This window comes from Trichechus manatus, unplaced genomic scaffold, assembly GCF_000243295.1.
Source record: "Trichechus manatus latirostris isolate Lorelei unplaced genomic scaffold, TriManLat1.0 scaffold00115, whole genome shotgun sequence".
Lineage (NCBI taxonomy): Eukaryota > Metazoa > Chordata > Mammalia > Sirenia > Trichechidae > Trichechus > Trichechus manatus.
Genome location: NW_004444051.1, coordinates 960,030 through 979,394, shown reverse-complemented (window position 1 = coordinate 979,394; position 19,365 = coordinate 960,030). Strand labels below are relative to the sequence as shown.

Here is a 19,365-nt window from a genome sequence, read left to right as displayed (position 1 = left end):
AGTGAATATTGGCATAAGGACAGCCAAGAAGAGGATCTTAATTATATGACAATGATGTTCTCTTACATTTCTTCTGTTCCTTTTATATTTGTGAACCTCTAAAGGAGGTATCATAAATCTGTGGGAAAGAAATGGCTATCTAACAAAAGGTACTGCAGCAGTTGGTTAGCTAAGTATTCCAGTTCATTAAGGACACAAAGAAAAGCAACCAAGCAATTAAAAAGAATAAAATAGAATATTTATCAATATGAGTATAAGGGAGGATTTCTAAGTTTAACAGCAATTGAAAAATCCGAATGGAAAATTTGAATAGATACAGATGTGGAAGTGGCTGCATAGGCCTGGCTCACTATTATTTACTCTCCATTGCTAATGTCCCATGATCTTGTTTCTCCAGTCTCTACAAAGGGTTTAAGATTAACTGATGTTCCTCCTTGGAGGGTAGAAAACAAGTGATAATGATCTAAGGATGAAAACCAAACAAAGCACCCATCATGTGACAAGAAAAACCAGGATGTCTCCAGATAATCCCCAAGGATGTCACCAGACAACCCCCAAGAATACTAGTAGAAGATTAACTCATCTAAGACATCACCACCTCAGGAGAAAACTAACACAAACTTCTAAGATGCATAATCCTGCCTGATCTCCAGTGGGGCAGACGGGTTTTTTGGAGGAATCTATTCCCCTCTGTCTCCTATATATCGATATATAATAAACCTCTTGCTGCTCACCTCACCCCATCTCAGAATTGGCTATTGCGGCAGGAGGCTCCAATCCACGTTATTGCGGTAAGAGATGTAAAACGAAAACTTCTAACATCAAAATAATTTGGTAAAGATACTTGGAAAACATTAACATCATATTTGAGAGACAAGTGAATATTAAAACAATAAGATGCCATTTTTGCCTCAAATGAGAAAAATCTGCAAGACTAAGAATGCCCTGACCTGGTTAAAAAAAAAAAAACAAAAACCAAACCCGTTGCCATCAAGTTGATTCTGACTCATAGTGACCCTATAGTACAGAGTAGAACCATCCCGTAGGGTTTCCAAGGAGCAGCTGGCGGATTCGAACTGCCAAACTTTTGGATAGCAGCTGAGCTCTTAACCACTGTGCCACCAGGGCTCCCTGAGCTGATTAGGGATGAGGAAATAAGGCAGGCTCATATATTAATTGGTAGGAGCAAGAAAAAAAAAAAAAAAAAAAACTGATCCCGACCAAAGGATGGAGGGTGATGCAATAGGATCTCAGGTGAAGAAGGTTATGTTAATCCTATTCCTCAATTTGTGACACGTGAGTTCATTGGTCCATAAGAAGCTTCTCTCTTGTTTTATTTACTTATCTTCTTTAATCTCCATTTCCCACTCTCCTCTCCCCTTATAGGCTACCATTTAAATGTTCATGCAAAATGTATATTATATTGTATGCATGCAATTTAACTTATATAAATGTATTGGGTTATAAGTTTCCAGTCTGTATCTTTCTCTTTTTTGCTTAATACTATATTTTTATGATCTATCTATGTTGTCATGTGTACATCTAGCCTCCTTCTAACTGGAGTTTAGTATTCTTTGGTGCGTATCCACCACATTTTACCTACTCACTCTCCCAATGGTGAATTCTCTCTCCCAATGTTGGGCCCTCAGATTCTGCCACTTCAGAATTTCTTTAGGATACATACAGGAGTAGGACTGATGAGTCACAGTATATGAGTGTCAGTTTATGTTCCAGAATGGTTGCACTATCCACATGTCCATCACATGCATTAGGATTTCTATCTCCCTCTATCCCTGCCAATATTTGGTGCCATTTTAGTCTCTAACTTTTTGCCAGTCAAAAAGACGTAAAGTGATACCTCATTGGTTTATTTTGCTGTTCTCTGATTTCTCATGATTTTGAACATGCATTTATCTGCTATTAGTCTTTTGGAGTTCTTTGTAAATTGTTAATGCATATGCTTTCCTCATTTTTATACTGGCTTTCCTGCCTTTTCCTCGTCAATTTGCATTACTTTCTCCTATATGTTAGATATTAATCTTTTATTGGTTGTAAGTATTGTAAAAAGAAAAAAACTCCTAAATTGTCATGTCTTTTAACTTTGTCCATTATGTCCGTCATTAAACAGAAATCTTTAGTGATGATGCAATCATATTCATCCTTTTGTTCCCCCTATGGGCTGTACCCTTGAAGCATTGTTGAAGAGTCAAAAGTCCTACCTCATCTCTAGGTTACATATATATTCTCCTACATTTCTTCTATTACTTTTATAGTCTTACCCTTAAACACTTCTTCAGGCTGAGGTGTATGTGGTGGTAGGGGTAGAAGCTCTAATTAGTCATACCCTTTCACCAGTAATTCAACCGTCTTATGGAAATAAGTCTAAATACAGAGATGCTCTTATGCACGGAAACACCACAGTTTTATTTTTAATGGCAAAAAATAAAACTATGAACAGCCTAAATTCTGACAACAAAGAAACTGTTAAATTATGTAAGTTAATATTTAATGTAAACATACTTTAAAATTTATCTGTACACAGAATCTGACATATGAATATGAATTGTTACTGTTATAATGTTAACAAGATAAAAAAAGTAGATACAAAAAAAACTTATGTAAAATAATTACAACAGTTTGTAAAAGTATGCCTAAAGGAATATTGGATGATAGAATAACCAGAAAGATAAGCAAGGAAATAGACTTCAATGACACCTTAACCAACTAGAACTAACAGATCTTTATAGATCACTCCACCCAGTAACAGCAAAATATACGTTGTTCTCAAGTGTACATGAGACATTCTCTGATATAAACCACGTTAGTCCATAAAACAAGTTTCCATAAATTTTAAAAGATTGAAAACATTCAGAGTATGTTCTCTAACACAATGAAATGAAATTAGAAATCAGTAAGAGAAGGAAAGTTGGGAAATTCATAAATATGCAAAAACTAAACAATATGTTTCTAAATAACAAACGGTCAAAGAAGAAAGCATAAGAGAAATTTAAAAATATTTTGATGTGAATTAAAATAAAAGCACAGCTTGCTAAAACTTATGGAATACAGCTAAAACTTTGCTTAGAGGGAAATTTATAGCTTCCATTCCTACATTAAAAAAAAAGAGAAATCTCAAAAAATTTAACTTTCCACCTTAAAAAACTAGAAAAAGAAGAGCAAACTAAATTGAAAGCAAGCAGGAGGAAGCAAATAATAAAGATTAAAGCAGAAATAATGGAAATAGAGAAAAGAAAAACAAGAGAGAAAATCAATGAAACCAAAAGTCAGATCTTTGAAAAGATTCTTTAAAAATTGGACAAACCTTTAGCTAGACTGACAATAAAAAAAGAGAAAAGACTCAAATTAATAAAATCAGGAATGAAAGAGAAAATATTATTAATTATCTTAAAGAAATAAAAGAGTCTATAGGGAATACTACAAATAATTGTATGTCGACAAATTAGATAACCCAGATCAAGTGGACAAATTGCCAAAAAGAAACAAATGAACAAAATTAACTCAAGGAGAAATAGAAAACCTGAGTAGACCTAAAACAAGTAAAGAGATTAAATTAGTAATCAAAAACTTCTCACAAAGAAAAGTGCAGAACCAGACAGCTTCACCAGTGAATTCAAACAAACATTTAGAAAACAATCAACACCAATCCTTCATGAACCCTCCCAAAAGATAAAGGAGAAGGTAATAACACTTCCCAATTCATTCTATGAGCTCAGTATTATCCTGATACCAAAACCAGAAAAAAATTGCAAAAAAAACTATAGACCAATATTTCTTATGAATAGATGTAAAAATCTTAACAAAATATTAGCAAATAGAATTCATCAACATATAAAGAGAATTATGCACCATGACCAAGTGGGATTTATTCCAGAGATGCAAGGCTGGTTCAATATTCAAAAGTCAATCAATGCAATACACCATATTAGTAGAATAAAGAATAAAAACCACATAATCACCTCAATAGATGCAAAAAAAGCATTTAAACAAAATACAACAACATTTTATGATAAAACCACTCAACAAAGAATAGAAGGACATGTCCTCAACCTGATAAAGGGCATCTATGGGCAAGAACACTCAGCTAACGTTATGTTTAATAATGAAAGACTAGAAGTTTTACTCTAAGAGGAGGAAGAAGACAGGGAAATTGGGCAAGAAAATGAAAGAAAAAGCATCCATATTGGTTGAAAGGAAGAAGTAAAATTATTTCTACTCACAGATGACATGATCTCATATATATAAAATCCTAAGGAAACCATTAAAAACTACAAATAAACAAGTTCAACAAAGTTGCAGGATACAAGGTCAATATAGAAAAATCAACTGTATTTCTATTCATAAGCAATGAATAATATGAAAATGAAATTAAGAAAATAATTCCAACACAATAGCACCAAAAAGAATAAAATACTTAGGAATAAATTTAACAAAAGAAGCGCAAGACTGATACTCTGAAAACTGCAAAACACTGTCGAAAGAAATTAAGAAGCTCTAAACAAATGGAAAGACATCCCATGATCGAAAGACAATATTAAGATGGCATTATTTACAAAATTGATCTAAAGATTCAATGCAATCCCCTTCAAATTCCAGCTAACTTTTCCCTACACATATTGACAAGCTGATCCTAAAATTCATATGGAAATTCAAGGGGCTCAGAATAGTCAAAACAATTTTGAAAAATAAAACAAAGTTGGGGTACTCAAACATTCTGGTTTGAAAACTTACTACAAAGCTATAGTAGTCAGAACAGTGTGGAACAGGCATAAGGATAGACATATAGATCAAAATAAAAAATAAAAAAAACCCACTGTTGTCAAGTCGATTATGACTCATAGCAACCCTATAGGACAGAGTAGAACTGCCTCCACAGTTTCCAAGGAGAGCCTGGTGGATTCAAACTACCGACCCTTAAGTTAGCAGCCATAGCTCTTAACCACTATGCAACCAGGGTTTCCATATATAGATCTAAGGAATAAAATGAAGGGCCCAGAAATAAATCCTCACATTTATAGTCAATTAATGCTTAACACGGGTGCCAAAACAATTCAGTGGGAAAAGAATAATCTTTTCAACAATTGGCGATGGGACAACTGGATATTCACATGCACAAGAATGAAGTTGGACCCTACCTCACACCATATACAAAAATTAACTCAAAATAGATTTAAAAAAAAAAACTTCAGTACTATGCAACGAGAAAGAACAATGAATCTGTGAAGCATCTCATAACATAGATGAAACTGGAGGACATTATTCTGAGTGAAATAAGTCAATCACAAAAGGACAAATATTGTATGAGACCTCTATTGTAAAAACCCATGAAAAAGTTCACCCACAAAACGTAACAATCTTTGTTGGTTACCAGGGATGGGGGGAGGGGGGGAATACTAAATAGGCAATAGGTAAGTGGTATCTTGAGTGAAGGGTGAGACAGTACACAATACAGGGGAAACTAGCACAACTTGTACAAGGAAAGGTCATAGAAGCCCCATAGACACATCCAAACTCCCTGAGGGACTGAATTGCTGGGTGGAGGGCTGTGGGGACCATGGTCTCGGGGAACATCTAGCTCAATTGGCATAACACAGTTTATAAAGATAATGTTCTACATTCTACCTTGGTGAGTAGTATTTGGGGTCTTAAAAGCCTGTGAGCAGCCATCTAAGATACTCCACTGGTCTCATCCCTTCAGGAGCAAGGGAGAATGAAGAGAACAGGATCCAAGGAAAAGATTAGTCCAAAGGACTAATGGACCACAGGTACCAAGGCCTCCACCGGACTGAGTCCAGTACAACTAGATGGTGTCCGGCTACCACCACTGACTGCTCTGACCAGGATCACAACAGAGGGTTTTGGTCAGAGCTGGAGAAGGATGTAGAACATAATTTTAACTCACAAAAAAAAGACCAGATTTACTGGCTTAAAGGAGACTGGAGAAACCCTGAGAGTATGGCCCCCAGACACCCTTTTAGCTCAGTGGTGAAGTTATCTTCGAGGTTCACCGTTCAGCCTGGGAGTGGACAGCCCCATAAAACCAAATGGGACTAATGAGGTACAGTAGTCCAGTGACAAGGGCCAGAAGGCAGAAGGGGACAAGGAAGCCGGTGATAGGGAATCCGAGGTTGAGTAAGGATATTGTTGCTGTGTTGTGAGATTGTTAACCATTGTCATAGGGCAACATGTGTAGTAACTGTTAAATGAGAAACTATTTTGTTCTGTAAGCCTTCATCTTAAGTGAGAATAGCAGCACAATTGGAAAAGCGTAGTCAATGTCACTGAACTGTGCATGTAGAAATTTTTGAAATGGTGTATCTTTGGTTATGAGTATTTTCACCAGAAGAAAAGGTTGAGAAGTTAGAGGGTTGAAATGTTGTGGGGTTGTTAACCAATGTCATAAAACAATATGTGTACTACTGTTTCATGAGAAACTATCTGTTCTGTAACCCTTCACCTGAAGTACAATAAAAAAAGAAACAAAAAAACTTAAAAGTAAGGGCTAAAACTGTAAAACTCTTAAAGGAAAGTATAGAAGTAAATTTCCGTCACCTTGGACTGGAAAATGGTTTCTTAGTAGTGACGAAAGAAAAAAATGGATAAGTTGGACTTTATCAAAATAAATAACTTTTGTGCTTCAAAGGGCACTATCAAAAAAGTGAAAAGATAAGCCACAGAATGGGAAAGAATATTTGCAAATCATACGTATGATAAGGGACTTGTCTCAAGAATAAATAGCGAACATTTATATATCAGTAACAAGAAAAAAACCTAATTAAAAAATGGGCAAAGGATCTGAATATATTTGTCTAAAGAAGATATATGAATGGCCAACAAGTACATAAAAAGACAGAGCATAATTCATTACAAGAAAATGAAAATTAAAACCACTAGACACACACCTAGGATAATTATAAATAAAAAGATGGACAATAACAAATGTTAGTGCACGTGTAGAGTAATTGGACCCTCATACATTGCTAATAGAAATGTAAAATGGAGTATTGCTTTGGAAAATAGTGTGGCATTTTCTCAAAAAGTTAAACGTATGTTACCATACAACCCAGCAATTCCATTCCTAGGTATATAGCCAAGACAACTGAAAATATATGTCCACACAAAAACTTATATACAAGTGTTCATGTCAGCATTCTTCATAACAGCCAAAAAGTGAAAATGCCCAAATGTCCATCAACTGATGAGTGGATAAATAAAATATGCTATATCTATACATACAACCAGAATGCTCCTTAGAAGTGAGGATGATGAGAGTTTGACTTGCTTACTTTGGATATGTTAGGACCAATAGCTAAAAAAAGAACATCATGTCTGGTAAACTGGAGGGTCAGTGAAGGCGGGGGAGGCTTTCAGTGAGATGGATTGACACAATGGCCTCCAACATAGCAACCATAATAAAGATGCCGCAGGACCAGGCAACATTTAGTTCTGTTATACACTGTGAGTCAGAGTTAATGCCAAGGCAACCAACAGCAATATATACATACAATGGAATAATATTATTCAGGCATAAAAAGGAATGAAGTACTGATTCATGCTACTACATGGATGAACCTTGAAAACATCACACTGAATGAAAGAAGCCAGATGCAAAAGGTAACATATTGTATGATCCTATTTATATAAAATGTCCAGAACAGGCAAATTCATAGACAGAAAGTAGATTAGTGGTTGCCAGGGGCTGGAGGGTTGGATAGGAAGTGACAACTCATGGTTACAGGCTTTCTTTTCGGGGTGATGAAAATGTTCTGGAATTAGGTAGTAATGGTGGTTACACAGCATCATGAATGTCCTAAAAAACCACTGAGTTATACTTCAAAAGGGTAAACTTTATGGTATGTGAACTATATCTCAATTTAAAAAAAAAGAAAGAAAGACTAAAAGGAAATGTACCAAAACAGAGTTTGTCTTTAGGTAATACAAGTGTAGGTAAGATTCTTCTTCCTTCTATTTTTCTGTTTTCCAACTTTTTTTTATTATGGTCATGTATTATTTTTATAATAATAATAAAACCAAATAATCACAGCTTGTAACCTATCCCAGAGTGAGAGTAAGCCTTCCTTTTCCTTCTTGGGATGAGGCATGAAATCACAACAGTGATTTCAATACTGTAATCTCCAATATAGGGATCACTGAGACTGATTAATAGCATTGGACTAAAAAGAAGACTCTGTTAATAAAGTTTTTCCATCCTTGCAGTGTTTCCTCACATGGGTGAAGACTGAATTTCACCAGGCTTTGTTATTTCCAGACATCGCACTGACCCTGCTGCCACCTCCCGTGCTTGTCCTTCACCTGGGATGGCAACAACAGCAGCCCTTTGTGTCAATTTCCAGTGACCTTCTGTATTCCAACTAGCCCAGACTTGTGTGGGAGGGCAATCTCTCTTCCTGCCTATGCCATCCCACACTCAGGTGTTGTAGGCAGATTACTGGAGACATACATATACAAATTAGTCATTACGCTCTGTGTACAAAGTACTGAGAATTTAACATTTGTTAACTTTAAAATTCATATAACAACCCAATAAGGTAGGTATCAATATTATTTCTATTTTATCTTACAGGAAACCAAGGCACAAAGATATCAAATAACTTCCCCAAATTCACTTAAGTTTCTGAGTGAGGATCCGAACTCCACTCCAGCTCTCAGGCCCCAGTGCCTTCACTGTTTGGATTTTTTTTTTTTTTTTTTTTGAGATAAAATTGGGTGTTGTAAGCAGAATGGGCTGTGGAAGGCAAGTATAGAAGCAGAGAGACCAGTTATCCAGGCAAAAGGTGATGGTGACTTAAACTTAGATGGAAGAGGTAGAAATGGAAAGATATAGACAGATTCAGAATGTGTTTTGGTGTAGAGGCAACAAGATTTATTATAGGTTTGGATGTGAGGGTTTAAGGAAGAAGACTCAAGGATGACTCCTAGGTTTTGGGTTTGTTTAGTTGAGTGGATGTAGTAACATTTATGGAGATGGGGAAGGTTGGAGGGGGAACAGGTTTGAGGATAGGGTGGAGGTGAGCACTAGGAGTTCTATTTCGTCCATATGTTTGCAATGCCTATTAGAAATCCATAACAAAAATTTGAGTAGGAGTTGGGTATTAGAGTCTGGAGCTCAGGAATGTGGTCAAAGCTGGAGGTAAATTTGTTTTTAAATCATTTAAGTAAAGATGGTGTTTAAAGACGTAGGGTTAGATGTGATCACTTAGGAAAAGATTATAGATAAAGACAGTTTAGTTAGGATTGAGTGCAAAGGCATTCCAACAGTCAGAATTCTGTTAGGAGATGAGTCAGCAGAGGAGACTTGGAAGATGTGATTATTGTGATAGGAATAAAAATCAGGAAAGTATGGTAGACAAGATACGGTCCTCCAAGATGTCCATGTCCTAATCCCTGGGACACATGAGTACATTTGGTTACGTGGCAAAGGGGAAGTAAAGCTGCAGATGAAATTAAATTGCTAATCAGCTGACCTTAAAATAGGGAGATTATCCTGAATTATCTGTGTGGACCCAGTGAAATCATAAAGGTCCTTAAAAGTGGACGAGACACAGAACGACAAATATTGTATGAGACCACTGTTACAAGAACTCAAGAAAAGGTTTAAACACAGAAGAAAACATTCTTTGATGGTTACTAGGATGCAGAGGGAGGGTGAGGGCTATTTACTAACTAGATAGTAGATAAGAATTATCTTAGGTGAAAGGAAGGACAGCACACACTATAGGGAAAGTCAGCACAACTGGACTAAACCAAAGCTAAGAAGTTTCCTAAATACAATCAAACACTTTAAGGGACAATGTAGCAGGGGAAGGGGTCTGGGGACCATGCTTTCAGGGGACATCTAGGTCAATTGGCATAACAAAGCTTATTAAGAAAATGTTCTGCATCCTACTTTGGTGAGTGGCGTCTGGGGTCTTGAAAGCTAGCAAGCAGCCATCTAAGATGCATCAATTGGTCCCAAACACCTGGAGTTAAGGAGAATGAAGAACACCAAAGACACAAGAGACAGAAAGGGCCACATAAATCAAGAGACTTCATCAGCCTGAGACCAGAAGAACTAGATGGTGTCCGGCTACCACCAATGACGGCCCTGACAGGGAACACAACAGAGGGTCTCAGATGGAGCAAGAGAAAAGTGGGGTGCAAAACTCAAACTCTAGTAAGAAGATCAGACTTAATGGTCTGACTGAGACTGGAGGAACCCCAGAAAGCATGGCCCCTGGATTCTCTATCACCCCAGAACTAAAACAATTTCTGAGGCCAGCTCTTCAGACAGGGATTGGACTGGACTGTGGGACATAAAGTGATACTCGTGAGGAGTGTTCTTCTTAGCTCAGGTAGATACAAGAGACTAAAAGGGTAGCTTCTGTCCGGAGGTGAGATGGAAAGGCAGAGAGGGTTAGGAGCTGGTTGAATGGACATGGGGAATCAGCGATGGAAAGGAGGAGTGTGCTGTCACAGTATGGGGAGAGCAATTAGGGTCACATAACAATGTATGTTTAAATTTTTGTATGGGAGAAAATAAAAAAGTGGACAAGACAGGCAAAGAGGAGCATCAGACGGAGATGTGACTATGAGAAAAAGGCACAGAGATGGCTTTGGCAATGAAGAAATGGCTTTGGAAAAGAAAGAAAGCTGGAAAATGCAAGGAAACAAATTCTCCCCTAGAGTTTCCAGAAGGTAAAACAGCCTTGTCTTGTCAACACCATGATTTTAGCCAGTGAGATCTATTTTGGACATCTGACCTACAGAACTGTAAGATAATAAATTGATCTTGTTTTTAGCCTCTAAGTTTGTAGTAATTTGTTATGTCAGCAAACAGGGAACAAATATAGAGTATGACTTCTCAATAGTCAAGATGTGAAAGTTTATCAAGAAGGAGAGCACAGATCACTGTTGTGTATGTTGTTGAGAGTCTGAGTAAGATGACAGTGCAAAAGTGACCACTGAGTTTAGCAACATGAAGATAACTGGTGATCTTGACAAGAGCAGAGAGAACGGGAGGTAAATATTGATTCAGGAGAGAAAGGAACAACCGCAAGAGCAAAGTCCTTGAGTAGGTGTGAGGTGATGGGATCCAGTGTGCGAGGGACAGGGTTGGCCTTAGGAGAAGGGACAGTTCTTCCCTTGTAACAGGAGGCAAGGAAGACTGTCTAGGCACCGAAGCAGGCGGGCTGATAAACGTGGTGAGAAAATGACCCCCTATTACTGACTGCCTGTTGTCGCACTGTAGGGTCACTGTGAGGATAAAATGAAACAATTCACATAAAATACCTATTACTGCACCTAGCATACACTTAAAAAATATTAATTTGGACTTAATTCTTAAGACTAACGTTCAAGATCCTCCGTGCAATGTATCTTTGAAGTCTTATATTCTGCCTCTTTAGTAAAACCAGTTGCAACTCATGGCTACTGCGATTGTGTCAGAGTGGAACTCTGCTTTGTTGGGTTTCAAAGGCTGGTCTTTGTTCTGAGGCACCTCTGGGTGGACTCAAACCACCAACCTTTTGGCTAACAGCCAAGCATGTTAACTGTTTGCACCACCCAGGGACTCCCCTAAGGAACCCTGGTGGTGCAACAGTTAAGTGCTTGGTGGCTAACTGAAAGGTTGGCAGTTCAAATTCACCAAGCAGCTCCAATCTGCTCCCTTAACGATTACAGCCTAGAAAACTCTATGGGGCAATTCTACCCTGTCAAATGGGGTCGCTATGGGTTGGAATCAACCCAACAGCACAACAAGGACTCAGCATAGGACTTCACATGCCCTATACAGTACTCCAGCTAAGGAGCCCTGGTGGTACAGTGGCTAAGTGCTTGGCTGCTAACTGAAAGCTCAGCGGTTCAAACCCATCAGTTGTTCCATGGGAGAAAGATATGGCAGTCTGCTTCCGGAAAGATTTTACAGCCTTGGGAATACTGTGGAGGAGTTCTACTCTGTCCTACAGGGTCACCATGAGTCAGAATCGACTCAGCAGCAATGGGTTTGGTATACTCCAGCCAACTAAACTACACATGGGGTCCCAAACATGCTAAAATTGCCAAGTTGTTCCCTCTACCAGGAATGCCTTTCTTTCTGTTGAATTCCCTTCTGCCTGTTGAAATTCTGCTCATCTCTCAAGACTCAGCACACAGCCGTCTCTGACACAAAGCTTTCTGTGATTCTGTCAATCAGATCAAATCTATTTTTGTTTGTTTCCTATAGCTGTCATCTGAAACATAATGTGTCTAACACACTTGTAAATGGCAGTCAGTTTTAAGGACGGTTACAACCAACACTTTCTGCTGATAAAATATGGTTTTAATAAATTGAAACAGAGACAAGGTTATCCAGATGACCAAGTTCCTCTTGTACTTCTACAGACTTTGCTCAGTAGGAGGGAGCAAGGAGAAAAGCAGAAGTGGAGGCAGCATACTAAAGAACTTTAATCTCTTATCTATGCCAGAAAGAGCTATATGATTTGAATGACCCAGTACTTTACTTCCCAACCAAAATGTAAAGTTTCATCATAATTATTAAGAGCCTCATGTACATGAACATTGTGTATCTTGTGTGTCTTCACAGATAAAATATTCAAACCCGTTATTTTGTGGTGCACTGTATCTCTCTTTAAAAACCTGTCATAGCATTCCTGATCTTAGTTGTTTACAGATTTGTCTTAGCCACTGCTTCATGTAAATACAATCTCATTTATACTAAGGACTATCTTATCCATCTTTATATCTATTAATAGCCAGCACTACATTTACATGGAGCCCTGGTGGTACAGTGGTTAAGAGCTCGGCTGCTAATCAAAAGGTGGGCAGTTCGAATCCACCAGCTGCTCCTTGGAAACCCTATGGGGCAGTTCTACTCTGTCCTATAGGGTTGCTTTGAGTCAGAATTGACTCAATGGCAACAAGTTTGGTTTTTGGTTTATGTTTTCACATGGTAAGGTCTCAACAAATAATTGCCGAACAAATGAATGAATGATCTTTTGCAGAAAACTTCTGTTTAAATGTTTAATGTTAGTTATGGAAAAATAAAATAAAATCTTATACCCACATTTTAAAATCAGAATGTACCCAAAGCTTCAAGTGCGATTGGAAACAAGTTGACAAGAAGGACCCTGATGACAATCAGAACAGAATGTGTGTATCAATATTAATGGTATTTACCCAGCTCATCTTGGCAGAAGCTTCCTGGAGGATTGATGTATTTCATGGTGCTCACATCTAACTTCCAATTGTGCTTTGTGCATCTAACAGACCTGGAGGAAAAATTGTACTTCAGATTATTAAAATTATAAAAATTCATCTTGATTAGGCTTACATGTATTATTTGTGTGATGAAATTAAATTAGCTGGATGAACAAGAAGTGCATGAAAGGAAAACTACTAAGAGCACTAGTGCCCAAACATCCCAGAAAATATAGACTAATCATTAATAGGAAGTGATTTAAAAAATGACAGTAAACTCTGTGTCACAAAATGACACGTCAGAGATCAACAGAATAAAGTAGTCTTCGGGAATAGTTCTCTTATAAAAGCTAAGCTAGCTGAAATCCATTTGGGGCCAATACAAGGAAGGAATGTAATACAGAATACGTGTCTATGATTTACAATCACTCTACAACCCTTGCTGTTGTTGCCAGGTGCCTTCGAGTGGGTTCCGACTCAGTGACCCCATGTACAACAGAACGAAACACTGCCCAGTCCTGCGCCATTCTCACAATCGCTGTTATGCTTGAGCCCACTGTTGCAACCACTGTGTCAATACATCTCGTTGAGGGTCTTCCTCTTTTTTGCTGACCCTCTACTTTAACCCTTGACCCCTCCCTAATAAAGAACACTGTTAGACTAAAGTTTTCATTTTCTAAAGAGAAAAAATTCTCTTACAGTTTAAGGTTTCGTAGCAGGGTTGCCAGACAAGATACAGGATGCCCAGTTAAATTTGAATTTCAGGTAAACAATGAATAATTTTCAATATAAATGTGTCCCATACAATATTTGTGGCATACTTATACTGAAAAAGTATTTGTTGTTTATCTATAATTCAAATTTAACTGAGTGCCCTGTATTTTTATATGCTAAACCGGGCAACTCTATTTCAGAGTAAGAATCAGATTTTAACAAAACAGGGTGCTTAGTATTTTTCCATTTCTTAGCAGGGCTTTGAGAGGTGTGAGGTATGTGAGAGTGGGAAGTGGAGTATAGAAGTTTCAGTTTCTTCTCTTTGTTTTGGTACAGTTTCCGGTAAGTTTTTTTTTAAGTGTTAAAAATAAGTATTTGTAAAGATATATGGAGAAATATGTCTCAAATCAGAAACATTAGATTTTTTTTTTAACTAAAACGTCTACTTTAACGTGTAAGTGAATCATGGTAATTTTCCCGAGCTTCATTATAGACATAACTTTTTTAAAATGTCTTTTCTAGTTATAAGGCAAAATGCATATTCCATACTTCAATTTATGGACGATTATTTTATGACACCTCCCTTCTGATTGATGGATTGCCAACAGCAGGCTTTCAGCATGCTGGGCCATGGAAGGGGAAATTGTGGCAGGATCCTATGCTCACGGGTGGCAGGTAAACTAGAGAGAGGCAAGAGTTTCACAAGCAGTTGAGTTAATAAAAAATCATTAAAACTTAAAAATTGAGAACCACAGCCTATGAGATTTGCTGATCTTAGTTATTTGCCAAAAAGCAAAGCGACTGAGGCAGGTAGTGTATAACAGGTGGGTCTTCGTTCTTGATGGTATCCTGGAAAAGAGAGATTGTTCAGATAAATTGCTGCACAGAGAACCCAAGCAGAAGCAACCAAATTTGAAGAGGCAGGGGGAGCGGTAGTGTGTAAAGCTCATGCAGTTTCAGCGTATAAATTTTTGGTGAGTTGCATCTGGGACTAAAGCTGGGAGAACCTGTTTCCTCATGTCCAGGAGAGCTAAGAGAGTATTATCTCCAGGGTAGACTGGCATCAGAATAGGGTGAAATTGGGATCAATCACCACCAAAGTTTTAGATTAAGGAGAGAAAGGCCAGTGTGTGGTAAAACAATCACCATATTAAGATGAACAAATTAGATATTAAAAAAAAAAAAAATCTGAGTTCCTTTAAATAAGCTACCTGTACCTAAGCGGCACAAGAAGCTCCTGGCATAATAATAGTAGTAAAAGTAATTAACACATGACAGGCATTTTCTTAAGTGCTTTATGTGTTTGAAACTATTTTGTCCTCTCAGCAACCCTACTAAGTAGGTAATATTATCATCTTTGTTTCATAGATGAGAAGACTGAGACACAGAAAGGTTAAGAAACTTGCCCAAGTTTACTGAGCTGGAAAGTGGAAGAGCCAGGCTTCTAAACCAGGCAGTCTAGGACAAGCGATCAAAGCTATACACCTCCCTTAAACGGCTGGCTACGTGGGCACTGTGTGAAACAGCCCACCAAGGAGAAGTAGACCGGAGATCAAAGAAGAGAAGAAAGCCAGAGTTTCAAACTGCAATACTTAGAAAACCTCAATGTCCTCTAGTGGTGGCAGAAGTTGACCAGTGATGGAACTATGTCTGTAGCTTCCGTGACTGTTCCCACTGAGAAGATGGAACAACATCAAAATAGGGCTGTCAGCAAATTACCTAGTCTCTTAGAGTTGCTAGCTAAAGTATGTCCCACTTGGGACATATTTATATAAAAAAAAAATATATATATATATATATGTTCATTGTTTATCTGAAATTCAAATTTCACTGGGCACCCTGTATTTTTATTTGCTAAATCTAGCAACCCTATTTGAAGAGCCAAGGAAGCCGCAGGTGCAACAGTGGCCAACATTTAAAAATCTAATAATATGTGGGACTGGGCCCTGAAACTAAGCATGCAATTAAGCAAATCTGGGTGCAGGTGTGAAAACATTCTAGACTTGGGTTATTGAATGCTGTACAATTATAACAGGAAATTCTTGGACGACTACCCAGCTTCTTCTGAGTGCAGTAGCACTAAACTGCCTACAAATGACCTGAGGAATAAGATTGACACCACAGCAGAAGAAGAAAACACAACACCCAAGTGACTAAAACCACATAGGTCAAGATAGGCTGAAGTGAGTTTGAAATGTTCAGCCAACCACTCACACGCTGCTGGTGTTGAGAATGAGACCAACAAAGCATTCTCTCAAGAACTCTCCCTGGCTCTGACAGGCAGTGTTGTTATCTCCTGGGCAGTCGTTAAAAACAAAATGATAAAATCCTGTTCTGGTATTGCTCCTGCACTTAACAGCCCTGGTGGAGCTGATCTATATGCAAGTGTTACCTCCTGACAAGTGGGAGAGACACAACGATAGGAAGAGTTACTGTTCAGGGCAGGGACTGTTGGGGCTGGGCCATTTCTGTTTTTTTTTTTTTTTTCCAATTACAACTAGCCAGCCAGGAAAATATCATCTGCTAGGAGGGTTTGGTAAAGTGCTCCCCACCACATTACTCCTCCACACACACACTTCTGGGTAAGAGAGAAAGAAAACCTAGCAGCCTTGAGTCTGAATACAAAACCAGGTAAATGCCTGCTCTCTCCACACACATGCACATACACTCTCACACATGTACCCTAGAAGCTTTACTATTTAGCAAGCTAAGAATAAATTCTAAATGAGAATTCTTATGAGAGAGGAAAATTAAGTAAAGGTTATGAAATTTTGAGAGCATGGAGATGCCCTAAACAAGCAAGAGAAAAAGTTATGAAATTTAGTAGGGGAAGAACATTCATTGATCGGCTTCATTTAAATTTTCTAAATAAGCACATTTCCTGCCAAGTCTAATTACAAAAGATCACCAGTGAGAAAGCAAAGGACTTTTGGTACCTTCCATCTAAGTCTTCCATGTCTTTTATGAACAGGCCTCCTTGATGCTTGCACAGATTCTTGCATGCCTTCAGGCGGCTTTTATTCTTGTATAAGATGTAGCTTTTGCCAGTGCACTTATTTTGCAAAAAATTAATTCCTTCCTTGAGATTGTCAGCTTCAGCAGGTGATAGGCACAACAGGATCTCAGTTGTTTGTTCCGTGCTATTGAAACGCAAACATTTTGTGGGGAAACATTAGTAACACTAGGTATCAAGAGATAATCATTTGAAACTGACAGCTCAAATATTTTTCATTGAAATATTTAAGTAGCTTCCCTCCAAGTACCAAGGATGGTGCAAACAATTTGCGCTCAACTACTAACTTAAAGGTTGGTGGTTCAACCCCACCCAACAGTGACATGGAAGAAAGGCCTGGCCATCTGCTTCCATAAAGATTACAGCCAAGAAAACCTGTAGAGCAGTTCTACTCTGTAACACATGGGATAGCCATGAGTCGGAATTGACTTGATGGCAACAGGTTTTGTTTTGGTTTTCCTCCAAGTACCAGGCTTGCTGGCTACCTGATGGTGCACTTTTTCCCCTCATTTAAATGTAGATCCTACTTGTTGAATGTCCCTCTTCAATTTCCTGTAAAACTAATGCCCCCTCACTTGCCTGCCCATAGTCTGTCGGCTTCTCTTCCTGGGTATTTCCAAAGGACGACAACTGCTCTTTCAGCTTCTGTTGCTAATGTGCTCCCACAAGGCGAGAGGATGTGTTCACTTACCATTTCCGCTGATGTTGCTTCCTCCTTCTACTACACCTCTTTTAGAAGCCCAACATAACATTCAGTTCTGAGAACCCACTAGGCTTTCCCTCCACTTCCATACCTTTGCACCTGGATTCCCTTCTGTCTGAGAAGCAGTTCCTTCTCCTTTTACATGTCACTGTCACCCTTGAGGTTCAAAATATAAATCAATTATTGCCTCCTGGGTTGCACCTTCTAGGTCCCCTCAGGTGAAGCCTATCACTACTCAGTGTGCATCACGACTTATAGAAGACTGTAACACAGTGTGCTTGGCACACTGCCCTGTTTACTTATAGGTGGCTCTTTTTAAAGCACTCTATGTCTTCTCCAGTTTTCTATCTCCACGACTTAGCCAACCACCTTTCACATAGTTTATCTTCAGAAACTATCTGCCTCTCTCTCCCACTGTACTCAGTTTTAATAATTGACAAATGCTCCAGCAGCAAATTGTGATTATTTTATAGTTTTTCAAGGAAACTACAGATGTGATGCTTCTCAAATCCCCATTTCTAAGCACACTATCTCTACAATGCAATTCTGAATCATAATGGAATGTAAATTTTGCCAACAGAAGTTTCAAAAAAAATTTTTTTATCACACATTCATGATATGAAATCAAGGTGTAGGTTGTTTAATTTTGCACTCGATTCCAAACCAAAAGTGGCCGGAATTCTCTTTGTATGTTAACGTTGATTTGGAGCCCAAGCACGTTTGTGGCGTTTTCACTTTCATTTTTAGAAGTGCTGCAAATTTTTTAAACAGGGGATAAAAATAATTTTTAAAAAAAGCAAATACCAGGCTAGAGAATAACAGAGAAGCTATTTTCAATTTTAAACAGATAAAGGTATGAATCTGTAGTTGAGTATGATCCATTTCCTCAAAGGAGATCTCACTATCATGTCTGTCCCAAATCCCTGGTAATTCGGTTCACAGTAGACTTGAAATATTTCCAAAACATAATTAAAAAGTATTCAATAAGAAGGAATGCATTCTAAGCCTCATGATTTATTGTTTTAGCTTTGTTCTTATAAGTACATAAATCTGACACGAAGCCAAAGTACCAAATCCAAAAGACCAAACCCATTGCCACCGAGTCGATTCTGACTCACAGTGACCCTATAGGGCAGAGTAGAACTGCCCAATATGGTTTCCAAGGCTGTAATCTTTACGGAAGCAGACTGTCACATCTTTCTCCCACGGAGCAGCTGGGGGGTTCAAACCACAGACCTTTTGATTAACAGCTGAGTAGCACTGGGCAATTCCTGGAGTAATTAGCCTAAAATGTAAAAGAAAAACTTCTCTAAACATTTTGTTTTACCAGGTTGAATGAATTACTCAGCAAAAGTTCTGTGTTAGAGTCCAAGCTGTTCCATGCGCTGCGTAAAGCTGGTAGGACTAACTACATCTAAATACACTGGTTTGTTTTCCAGTTCTGTGCAAAGTCTGAGGCAAAAGGAAAACTGGGCACCTGTTTTTATGTACTTCATTAAATGGCTCATTTAAAAAGTAAGCTTTTAAAAATATTATTGATAAGTTTTGTTCCATTAAGCCAGGGACATAAAATGATAAGAAATTGTCTTTTAGGTACAAATAAACATTTAAATTAAAGTAATATGAGTTTTAATATACCTGTTTTTCAATTTTTGATTATTTTGCCAAGTACTGTAATATTCTGGAAAAAATAAACTGTTAAAAAATGTATAAAAACATGTAT

General features: G+C 37.9%; 1 protein-coding gene across 3 annotated transcripts in view; it reads right to left on the bottom strand.

Moving 5' to 3' along the window:
* LOC101341508 (cytidine monophosphate-N-acetylneuraminic acid hydroxylase) overlaps window positions 1–18,725 on the bottom strand; it is a 95,143-nt gene extending 76,418 nt beyond the window's left edge. The window contains exons 1-3 of one of the 3 annotated variants that reach the window (XM_023738330.1): window positions 17,519–18,725; window positions 16,863–17,066; window positions 13,192–13,283 (exon numbers count right to left, since the gene is read on the bottom strand). In XM_023738330.1, coding sequence (XP_023594098.1) covers window positions 13,192–13,283; window positions 16,863–17,066; window positions 17,519–17,526 — 304 coding nt within the window. In that variant the 5' untranslated portion in view covers window positions 17,527–18,725. The remainder of the gene's footprint in view (window positions 1–13,191; window positions 13,284–16,862; window positions 17,067–17,518) is intronic. The other 2 variants (XM_023738331.1, XM_023738332.1) reach the window with 2 other exon arrangements.
* Window positions 18,726–19,365: the final 640 nt, after the last annotated feature.